Source organism: Anarhichas minor, unplaced genomic scaffold (assembly GCF_050575085.1).
Source record: "Anarhichas minor isolate MPS153535 unplaced genomic scaffold, ASM5057508v1 ptg000026l, whole genome shotgun sequence".
Taxonomy (NCBI): Eukaryota; Metazoa; Chordata; class Actinopteri; order Perciformes; family Anarhichadidae; genus Anarhichas; species Anarhichas minor.
The window spans coordinates 17,230,630-17,242,500 of NW_027466472.1; the positions used below are offsets into that span (position 1 = coordinate 17,230,630).

At 42.1% G+C, this 11,871-nt stretch overlaps 1 protein-coding gene and 1 long non-coding RNA gene across 3 annotated transcripts in view; one reads left to right on the top strand and one right to left on the bottom strand.

The window, feature by feature from the left end:
* Positions 1–810: 810 nt before the first annotated feature.
* LOC142959515 (capZ-interacting protein) overlaps positions 811–11,871 on the top strand; it is a 13,099-nt gene continuing 2,038 nt past the window's right edge. Inside the window, exons 1-3 of the mRNA XM_076100826.1 lie at positions 811–949; positions 11,073–11,156; positions 11,314–11,382. Of these exons, the coding sequence (XP_075956941.1) occupies positions 944–949; positions 11,073–11,156; positions 11,314–11,382 (159 nt within the window). The 5' untranslated portion in view covers positions 811–943. The remainder of the gene's footprint in view (positions 950–11,072; positions 11,157–11,313; positions 11,383–11,871) is intronic.
* Positions 11,192–11,871, bottom strand: part of LOC142959517 (uncharacterized) — a 5,058-nt gene continuing 4,378 nt past the window's right edge. For both annotated transcript variants that reach the window (XR_012956215.1, XR_012956214.1), the window contains one exon: positions 11,192–11,871. This exon is cut by the window's right edge. This is a non-coding gene — a long non-coding RNA (uncharacterized LOC142959517).

The window sequence follows — 11,871 nt, forward strand, 5'->3', positions numbered from 1 at the left end:
AAGACAGAGATAGACCGTTAGAAAATACTGCTTTCAAATTAAAGTATACATATGGAGGGTAATTCTAGCTATAGGTGTCGTCTACGTGTACTTTCCAAGTGAAGCTACATTTAAGGTTTGAAAGGCTAACGAGAGAAAAATGGTGCTACACTGCAATGGTGCTCATCCGGCCACATTTCAATCAATGATGTCACAGCAGGTGTTTTCCATCAGCTGGAAACATGGAGACTTAACTCATTTGGGTGTGGCCAGGAGTAAAAACATACCTGCTTGAAAGTTTTGGCTCATAGAAAGCTAGGACTGTGGCTTGGATTGATTGGTAAATTGATTAAAAACAAAGTCGCCGCCCCATTTTTCATGCAATTCTGTCATGGTGTGCGTTGAGTATTAAAGCTCCATAGGGCCACGAGTAAGGATACACGTAGACCTTTTTAGTGTATGTAGCCTGCTGTCACTTTATCCATCTAATGGTGAAATAATAGCAATTGATCATTTACACCGTTTGTAGATGCTCCATTATTATTGTTGGATTGCACCAACGGTATAATTGGTATAAGTTTGCATCAGTCGGACCTACAAATCTCCAAAAAAATATGTTTTTATGTGAAGGCACGGAGGTTTACCCTAAGAATTCAGAGCAACAGTTCCAGGGTTATTTTATTTTATTTTGATAGTCTGTGGCAGAAGTAGTTTTCTTTTTACCCTGAACGATTTGACAGCGCTGACGGAGCCAAATGCGCGTAAAAGTTGTCCACTCCTCCTCCTCCTCCTCCTCCACGAGGCTCATTTGGCTCCAGATATAAACACAGAGCTGCTCTCTGTCGGCGCTGCGCTCCTCAGTCTCCTCTCAACTAGCGGGCAGTCTGCTCCAACAGGCCGAAAAACAGCAACAACAACAAAAAGAAAAAAGCAGGAGGGGACGATCTCTGGCATTTCCCCCAGGATGGAGGTAACAACTCTATGACTCTGAGCGCAGTTTTGTGTTCTAGTTTGTAACTTTCAGGCCACTTGAGCAGATGTTTTTAACATTAAATATGGTTTTGTGCAGCCATGTGTGGTTGGAATCAAAACATGACATCATAGGAGCTCAGTGAGTAACTGTGTAGTATATTTAATGGTCTGAGTATGCATGTGGTGTTTCTGAAAGGACTAAGGTCTGTGCAACCGTTTAACAAATAATAATATTGCATTTGTGTCAGTATCTTACAACTATAAAGTACTATGCACGTTTAGTTGTGTTGGCTGCTCATCACTATAAAAGTTCTTACTAATCTTTCCTGTGTTTACCTCTTAACTCTGGCATTATATGTGATACTATGTTGTACTTATGACCAACATTTTATGTGAAAAGATGACTGTATTTCGCTTTCCTGAGGGTGTAGTTGTGTTATCATCACAAACACGTCTCAACATAAACATGTATGTTTGAGCATCCGTCTGATGGGGTTTGAAAGTAGGTTTGTGGTAACCACAGGGAGAGTGGAGGGAACTGGAGCTGGCAGAGCATCTGTCATGAGCCAGTGTGTGTGTGTGTGTGTGTGTGCACTGTGATGAATGTGTGAGGTAAATTTTCGTCTTCACTGTAAGTCTGCCATTTAAGTCTGAACGTAGACAATTTCCCACCCATCGCACCCACAGCTGACGAGCCATGCTTTCTCTTCTCAAACCGCCCTTCACCCACTTACACTGGATTAAAAAAAGGTGGTGTTCTTCATGGAACTGGAGGCCTGTCCAAGTCCGTTTTTTCATCCAGGGTTTGTTCGCAGGTTTGTGAACTCCTCCCTGCAAAACAAGCTGTTCCCTCTGACTGCCAACATCTTTCTCAAGTGTTTAATGTCATGTGGCAAATAGGAAGAGAAACGCCCTTTCCCCCCCCCCCCCCCACCAGCATGTGACGGAGCACATTAGTAATCTGCCACAGAACTACTCTCTCATACTTACACCACCCAACGTTAGGACTCATTATGCTTTAGGCCAGTTCAGCTTGGAGCTAAAAACTTCTTCTTTCCCTTTTGCCAAAATTGAGAGACAAGAATTTGGACTGGGGAAAGATGACAGAATGATAACTATTGAGATAGAGGGGGGGCTTTTTTTTCTGATATAGTTACACTTCCTGTGAGAAAACGCTGTTTTGAGAGAGAAAAACAAACCTGCGCAAGCAGCAAGCTGAACACTGAGATGAAGAAAGCAGGTTCAACTATTATCGGTGACTTCAGCTTTTTCTAGAAGAAGCATCATAAACCCAGCAAATCTCACAAGCTCAGTTTTAATAGTAGTCTAGCGAGTGATTTAGAGGTTGATGACAATGAGCAGCGCTGCAACTTTTTCTTGCCTCTTGTTAACTATCTGATCTTGGTGAACAACTACCTAACCAAGGCCCGGTTAGAAATGTAAACATTGCTCAGGGATTTCATAGTTGACCTCTCACCTGGAATGTATTCAGAAACATATTTCTGTTGAAGGTTTGGGTGTAATGTGACTCTTCCATGGCAGCCACCGGGATTTTAAAACTTGAAGTAAAAGCTGTGGACGGCCCACTGAGTCCTGTCCGGTTCAGGTGTTTGATGTTTCAGACGGTAAATTTGTCGGTGGTTTCCTGCAAAGTCACTTTGGTGGGCACTCACTGATGACACCCAAGCAATGCCAGTTGAGTCTTGCAACATTCATGGGTAAAGTGACATCTGTCAGCTGGTTGTGCAACGGCATGTTGCTGCTGTTGGAGATAAAATTGATTTCAGAGCCGGGCAATACATCCGTATTACATTGATATGAGACTAGATATGGTCTTGGATGTTGTCTATTGTAGTATGGCATGAGTGTTGTCTTTTCCTGCTTTTACAGAAAAGAGATGTATTCCTCTGAACTTACCAGACTGTTCTGTTATTTACCTTTTACTCACTATGTCCACATCCCTGATGATTATTGTTCAAAAATCTCATTGTGTAAATATTTTGTAAAAGCGCCAATGGTCAATCCTACAATATGGTCATAAAATCAATATTGAGGTATTTGGGGCAAACTGTCATGATGTTTAATTTTCTCCATATCGCCCAGCTCTACCTGAAACGGAGTCAGTTCTCCCAGACAGCTGTTGGGAATGGAAGCCGACTTCTGCTGCAGCGTCGGTTTTGAGTTTAATAGGCTGGTATTAAGCTACAGCTGTCCTCGACTAACTATCATACGATTATGACGACTAATCGATTAGTTGATTTAAATCCGACAGCTCTGCAAAACTGAGTTTCTCAACAAAGAATCACACAAAAGCACCACTGTAATCTTGTGTTTACTGGACTAAAGTGACTAAAAAAATCTTAGTCTACCAAACACCTAACAGAAGCCTGTAAAGTCAGTCTCACACTCATCGCCATTTAAACTGCGTAAGCTTTGCTCTTTGATGACATCACCTCTTAGTCTAAATTCTGCTGTGTGTTTCTAGCTTTAAATGCCTCTAGCAAGCCTTAAGGAGAGTGACGCATGGAAATTCTAAAATATTGTGTTTCCTGTGTTGCAACGACAAACAATGAAGTAGACAAACTGGACATTTTGTGCGTTTGTGCATGCACCTGAGGATTTACTGCATGTGTGTGTCGGCTTGTGGGCTGGGGTAGGGTGGGCGGGATGGAGATTTTCCTTTGATGGAAAAACAACACCAATGCTGGAGGAGTGGATATTTGGGATTGCCTTGCCAACCATATGGTGTGCACATCTATTATGTAATCCATGGTAAAGTTAAGAGACCAATAACAGCAGAACTCAGTCTGTACCAGCCAGACGTTTGCTAATGAGTTCGTATTTTCCCTATTTTGTTTTTACAACAGTATGTCATTTACTTACTTAGTGACACACTATTAGTTTTATTATGGACCAATAGTTCTTTGCCGACTACTTCTAGAACCACAAAAAGCAGTAGAAAGTCCAGTGTCGCAGTAAATAAAACGTCCTTTAAAGTGTTGTATGATGAAGACGCAGGGTAAAAGCATCTGCTGGGACTATGTTCAGAGCTTGTAAGAACAGGATATTATCGTGACTGATGCAGCCTGAGGTGTATATATGAAGCTGTGTGTGTTTCAGGCCAGTATGAATGGTTCACTCTGTCATAAAACAGACACCTAACTGACCTAGAAGCTCAGTGGAATTTAAAGCATCAAGGAAAGGCCACAACACTTTACCACGCTCTCTACTTCAAGGTCTAGTTATAGCTGGATCTGTGTTCAGAGGGTGTAAAATGTATAGATGTAATCTGATTTTATTAGCTTACACGGTTCATTAAAGTCCTGCGACTAAAGCGCTTCAGAGCCATGATCAGTAGTGATGATGCAGTAGGACAAACCTTTAGCATGTCATGTGATTTTAAAAACTCAGATTCCACGAATACTTCCTGTTGTGTCTTTTGTTTTTGTTTTTTTCAACATCCTGCAAAACCACATCGGCTCTCTCTGATATTGTCTTTCTAGCATGTTTTCTACCTTACGTCCACATATTTTAACTCGATCATCTTTTGTAACCAGCACTTTATAATGACAAAAATATTATAGTTGGAAAAGAGAAGCAAACAGCAGGAAGTGCAAAGTTTCTGCAGAATATTCATGTTTTCACTGCAGTTCGTCTTCACTGTTTCACAACATATTTAGTTTCCCCGGTGATAGAATTGAACTCGATTTGTGCAAAATGAACTGTTTCCATGTGAGCTAAGCTGCACTCAGCATGAAAGTAACTTAAACCCACACAAGGTGATAGTATTTTCTGTTGACTGCTTTGTATACTCTGGAGGCGATGACATATAGTACAAGCTGAAACTTTCACAGCAGGCTCTTACAAATGAGATAAGTAGCTACTAAAGATAAGTAGCTCTCTGTCTTTGGAGATCAAAGTGTGCACAGACTTGCTGCATGAAGCATTTCAATTGTTTCCAGTAAATGTGTGAGTTCATCTCAAATATCATTCTGAAATATCATATTGGTTGTGTTGTGTGTATGAATTTGACCATCTAGTTTGTTGCCTGTATTTTACATCTTCTTGCTGACTTCTCTTGTGGAAGCCTGGCTCATTGGAGGATATGTGCACCTTTACGACCAATCAAATGCTTCATAAAGCCTCAACATTCCATAGCTGCTTTTTATTGCAGAGCGGTTGTTGTTATCTTGTATATTGTTGCCCTCACGCTATACATGATGCAGTGTGAGTCCTGCTATCAGAGATGAGGTTGTGTCAGACCCTGCTCCTCCAGTGTGTGGGGCAGAGAGAGAGCCTGGGTGGGAACTGAACTACAGACAAGATAGCGAGGAGGACTCTGTGATCTGTAAAAGAAAAACACACACGCTGTTGGCTCTCAGGGACGTTATGTCATGGATGGATACATGTCGACTGAGGCAGCCTGAGTCAGGCTTTATGCTGTCTCAGACATCTGCAGATTCTCAAACATGTTGAAATTAGTCAGTATCATGTCTACAACTGTGAGATTCATGCAGATGGGATTTTAGAGCAGTGAGCCAGACAGAGGAAGTGGGAACTCCAGAAAGAAACCAATATCCTCATGACTTTATAACTTACTTCCAAATCTGCCTGCAGAACAGTTAGCCCATACTGCCTGCACCTCCTCAGCCACCCTCTTCTATTTGGCATCTAGCCATGCTCTTTATTTCCTTTTTTTGGGAGAAAGGAGTGCAAACACAATAAGTGCTGCAAGCAGCTTGCACTTTGCAAGCGCCATTTATTTTTTTTCAAACCAAAAGTTTTGCATTTTGTGAAATATTGAGATTTGTAGGTTAGGGGTTTTAGGCTTAGAAGGCAGGTGCACGCTGCAAGTTTGAGCATGAACATTAACTGCTGGCTGAAACCAAGACAACTCAATATCAGAATAGCGACTCTAGAGACAAGTCCACAGCGTCAGTAGAGGGGCTTGGACTGTGACCTGTGACCTTTGCATAGGAAAGCCAAACTAACCAGATCTTTTACTTAAAGTTACTATGGGGAACTTTTAACTGGTTATGAAACGGTTTCAATTTAATAGTGATGTGTCTATATGATGTACATAAGTTAACGTAACCATCAGGGAGACGATTGTCCCAGGCCGCATTTCCGGGCCCGCTGGAGGGAAGGGAGGCACGGGAGAGCCAGAACCAGGACTGAAAGGGGGAGACTGTCGGACCCTGCTGCAGTAAAATGAGAGGTTTTCTAAAGGGACTCTGGTGCCTGCAAACACTACCACTTATGTCCTCAGGAACTGCCAAAATCAACACAAAATGAAAGTTCCTTGTTGTAGCTTTAAGTAAAATTAGCAACATGTGTAAAAATACTCCATTGGGAGTCAAAGCCCTGGATTCAAAAATGTACTGCAATAAAAAGACAGACATTTTATCAGCAAAATGTAGGCAAGTACCGAAAAATAAAACTACATGGAGAGAGGTCGCTTTCAGAGAGTTCATACGTATATTGCATCCTAAAGTAGCACTGTACCAAGCCTGCCGTGGATGAATGGATGCCAAACCCTGTGGCGATGAATCTGTGCAGGACTTGCACAGCGTTGTTGTGGGGAAGGTGCAGGGCTTTACTGTATGAAGTCATCCCACGTCTGTTCTTTTCAGCCGCCCTCCACGACAACTATCTGATCCACTGTCCAGATGTTTTTTGTCTTTGTGATTGCTGGATCAGAGAGGCTGAGAATACCAGAACACCATGTAGAATCCCCAACAGATGCTTGTATCACAGTTGTTCTTGCTTAGCCTCAAACATTTTGAGCATGTACTGTCTGCTGTGAGCTGTTTACATTTGTTATCTTTTCTTACTCCCCATTCACTCTCCATAACCCCGCCTTCTCATTGCACAACAGTTCAGACTATCTTAGGCAGGCTACTGTAGTGATCACATTGAAATATCACGGTGCATTCCACGAGCAAGCCCGGCTCCGTCATCTGTTCGTCATATTAATATTATATTCACGGAACTTTATTATATGAATACATCTCAAACTGTTTTTTTTTTTTTTTGTTTTTTTTTTGATTAACTAAAGTTCCCCTACAGCTGTATGAGAAAGTGTGAGACTTGTTCACAATCATGGTATTATGAAGGTGGGTGTCATTGAAAGCTTTATGTGTAAAAGAAAACTGTAGATGAGGGTGTCCATTTGCCTCATCCCTCTGATTGAGGGCCTTTCTAGTGTACTTCTACACACACGCTACACCACATGCGAAAACACACAAAGTCAGTGGCAGCGGAAAAGTGAGATATTCAGATGTGGTCTGATCCAAAAACACATCATGTTTTCCTGGAAAGGCAGCGAGCGAGAAGGTGCCTTTCCGCTCTCTTACCACTTAACAAGTGCAGGCAGAAGGGAGCTGCTCACTACGGTGTTTTTTTTACTCCTGGCAGAACACGCTGACTTGTCAAAACAAAAGTCTGAAGCCATTACGCTAGGTGACAGTGCCTGCTCAACAGCTGTGCTTTGGTGTGCTTTATTTATCTTCTTTTTCGCAGATTTCCTCACCGCTGGTGAGTTTATGAAGATTAAGAGTTCCTAGAGAAGGGTTAAAGATCCTGAGCCAGACATCAGCTCAAGACATCGTCTTCATCAGCTCCACGGTGGATTACATGGCCTGTTGCTCTCTGACCACCGCTGTTATATCAAGCAGATATGTTTGGATTTAGAGAGACCGCTATCATGTGCTTCTGCTCCCCTGCCTCTGGACATAGGAATAACAAGAACGGACAAAAGCGGGCTTTGTGTGATCTGTTTGTCTCTGTGTTCTCGCTCCACATCTGCCGGTCACACAGTTAACCTCGTGTCTCCCTCCGCAGCTTGGAAATGAAGACGCTTGTTTGGATTAACCTTTACTCATACCCTTTTCTTTTCAGGTGTGGTCATGTGCATTGTCGGCCATATTGGGGGGAAAAAAACGTTTTGTTTTTAGCACAAATGGCTAAAACAGCTGATCACATCTTTAAAGTGTACTCTTCAGTAGGGCTTGGTGGTATGGTTGTATAAAGCGTACTACATGAGATTTGTCCTCCATCCATTTAGTATTTCTCGTTGTATCAGGTCTTTAGACCCTTCCTGTCTAATTTCTTGGAATGCAGCATTATTTTGGTGACATTGGTGGGGAAGACGCATGCACTGCTTTCTGCCACAGTGTCCTCATACAACGATTGCTATGAGATACCACCACAACCACAGGGTCACCAAAGTCGGCCACTCAGCAGTTTCACTTCATTACTCAGATGAACCTCAACGGTATTAATGTCTCCTGATTATTCAAAGTAAAAATGTTTTCGAGAACAGTCCACTAAGTCTGTACTGTATGTGTAACTGTAAAGCCAGCAACAGCCAAAGGATCTGTTTCCATGGAAGTCAGATTTCAGAAATAGCTTGTTTCTTTTTAGCGTCGACACAGGCCCGTTTTTGGAAAACTTTAAATCACATGGGTAAGGCACTGCTTTGAGAACCTTTTTTTTTTTTTTTTTTTTTTTTTTCTCTCGTAGTTCCTTGTTTAGACATGCTCAATTTCTCTGTATGCCGGATTACAGTATGTTTCAGATGCGGTCTAGCATATCCAGGGACGCTCTCTCTTAGGAGCTGAGGGGTTACAGAGCAGAGCTGTGATCCGGGCTGCCTGCACAGCTCTGGGGCTCTTTCCCAGGCCTGGAGGCCCAGAAATAGAGCTTGCCCTGCTCTCTCCTGCAGTGAACCAAAGTTTCCCACTCTTCTACAAAGCTTGGGGTCCCAGCTGAGTTTAACATGAGCAATACTGATAACCAGCCCAAGGTCTTGTATGGCTCATTGGAATAATGTGTCTCTTTAATCATCTCAGGGAAACAGTTGGGGAAATGAACAATATGCTCATTTTCAATTAAAAGACAAAGGAAAACAGGCTAATTATTACATTTCTTAAAATTTCTAGATTTTGTATATATTATATATTTTGCATAATGCTGCTGACAATGTCTCTCTAAAAGTTTCTTTTTTAAAATCATAGTAGATAAAAAGCTTGCAACAAACTATGCTCGACTGTAGTTCTGAAGTAACATTTGACATTTTGATACATTTGATGCATCTGTCACCTTTCTATACTGTGTATTTGAAGTCATGATGGTATTTGCATTGAGACATTATTTTCTTTCCGTATGTAGAAATAAGTTTTCTCTCCAAAATTAGTTTTTTATATTCTATTAAATCATATGTCTATGAATAGAAGTAACTTAAAGTAAATATTGTATGTTTGAGGGTGCTGGTAGACTGCCCTCCTGTGTGTCATTTAATTAAAGTTTAAAAAAAATCCGAAACCATGATTATTATTCTTTTTTTTTTTTTTTTTTTTTCTTCGCCCAAAACACCTGAGCAGCGTTTTCAACATCCTTTGCCTGCACTGTCGTGGCTACAGTTTGCGCTCTGAAGGAGGCATTTGTTTTTGATGGACAGGAAAGAGTTAAACAATTGGAGGTTACAAAATAATGGTGCGGTGGGTGGGTGGTCCCTGGTGATTACTATTTATCACGGATGAGAAAGGAGAACTCGGGGGGGGGGGGGGGGGGGGGGAGGGTTGGGATGTGGATTAGGACGCAGAGAAGCGTCAACAGAGGCACCGCGGGGCTAGCTGATGCTGCAATATGTTTGGGTGGAGGGAGCAAGGTGGTGAGGTCATGTTGAGAACAAGGGGAAGAAGGAAAACAAAGCTGGTGATTAACATGTGGAATGTGTGTATCTGTGAAGTTCGTGAGATCCATGGGCTCAAACTGTGCAGGGAGGGAAGGAACAGAGAGTGCGCACACCCAGGAAATGTGACAGAACTGGCAGCTGTGAGGAAAAGGCATGAGCTTTTTAGTGGTCAATTAAAGTAGGATGGAAATGAGATGTGGCGCCAAAGGGAGGAGCACCACAAGCCGTGACTGTACAATGCAAATCAGGACATGGACTATCTGCACAGTCCTGACACATCTGGACATCAAAATGTCTGGACCCATTCACAGTCCAAATACAAAAACAGCTAGAACCTGGAAAACAGAGTTCTTTTTCAAGGCTCATGCACGTTACAGCCTGCAGCCGACGGCCGACTTATCACTTAGGCCACAGATATGTGGAGTGAGTCAATGGTCGTGAAAGGGCAGCGCGGAGGAGGGAAGTTTAGCAATTGGCTCGGGAATAGTGGGAGAGACAGAAAGTAAAGGGGCCGAGAAGTGATAAGAATGTGAGGCCTGCTGTCACAGGCGTGATGCTGAACAGCTGTGGAGAGGGAGAGGGGCTCACTTCCTGTGTCCAAACCCACAAAATGCACTCTTTAGCCAGAGAAGAGACGAGTTCCTTCCAAGGACAGCATTGAATCCAACACTCTGATGGCGTTTTGCATGTTCACCCTTTCTGCTGCCTTTGTCAACCCGTCTGCGTTATCTCCTGCATAGAAGAGGGAAGTGAGACTTTGTTCTTAGTATTAGAAAATGTCCTTGTTCAGCTGCAAAATGGCTCTCTGCACATGACGTGCTCAAAGAGGCGCTGCACACTTAAACATGTTTTTTATGACTGTACTTTAAGGAAACACGGCAGTGCTGGTGTTAATACTGACGTTTCTTACCAAAGATATTAAAATCGGCATTTCATGGGTTTGAAAAATGGCTCAATGCGTCATCTGCTGTTTTATCAAATCAGCCCTGAATCTTGCTAGACCAATGATGAAATGGAGTTGACCGTTCTCTAAATTGTATTTAAGAAAAAGAATGTTAATGCTGTCGAATCAGTCACTGAGCAACTCCTGTCAACACCCCGCCCCCCCCCCCCCCCCTCCTTTTTGTTGCATTTTTTACACTTATGCAATGGTAGGAGTTAAGCTCAGACCTGGGGGTGAACTGACACGTTAAGACAATGTATTGTTTCCATGTTTTTACCCGTCTTTGTTCAGCAAGTCGGTGCCCCAAAAGGGTTTGTTGGCATGCCATGCATATATTCGTAACATTCAATAAAACTGGCATTTGTTTGAAAGTTTTACACTTTACTCTCAACTCACGGGAGGCAGTACTTCATTTTAAAATGTTACAAACAATATGTCAAAACATAAAGTGTTTGATTGGATGTCTTTCTTCTCTAATAGGATTCTCCATCCAAGCCATCTGTGGCTGAGCTGGCTGGAAGGTTCAAAGGTCACATTCTACCAATGCCCACCTCAAATAACAAGGTACTTCATTCATGTCTTATATCTTACAGCGTCCATGCAAAAATATACAAAAACAAATCTTTGTTTAGCTGCCCTAGAACTGAAATAGAGTAGTTGGTGAATGCATATGGACCGCTAGTGATTACAGATTTGATTTACTCCTCCTTTCTGTTTGTAGTTGCCATTTCGAAGAAGACCCCCATGTTCCCTAAAGTTGCAGAACCAAAAAGATGACGATGAACCAGATGCAAGTCATTTTCTTACTTCACTTTTATGTGCTACTAATGTGTTTTCTTCGCATACAAAGAGTCTCCAGAAAACAGGCTTTGTTTACTCTGCAATTTCATCACAGTAGAGAGAGTACTGTTGCCCAATGGACAATTTCTCTACTTCTTTCTTCTGCCCACACATTGGGAAAGTGGTGCTGCTTTTTCTTCCAGTGAAATCAAAACAAATATTGACATGGGCAAACAAATCACACAAACTTATCCCATTACAGCAGTGCAAAAATGTATACATCACAGGCATGAACGACACAATATAATAGTATTTATTTAATACTAATCCATTTTCCGTATTCGCACGTGCTTGTATGGCCCGGTATACTCTACGATGACAGTACACATTGTAAACAAAGTGGAAGTATCACACAAGATATTAGCTTTCAATGGTTTAAATGGGGGTTGTGATGATTTTGCGTATTTGTCTTTTCATTAATTCTGGTCTGACTGTGTTC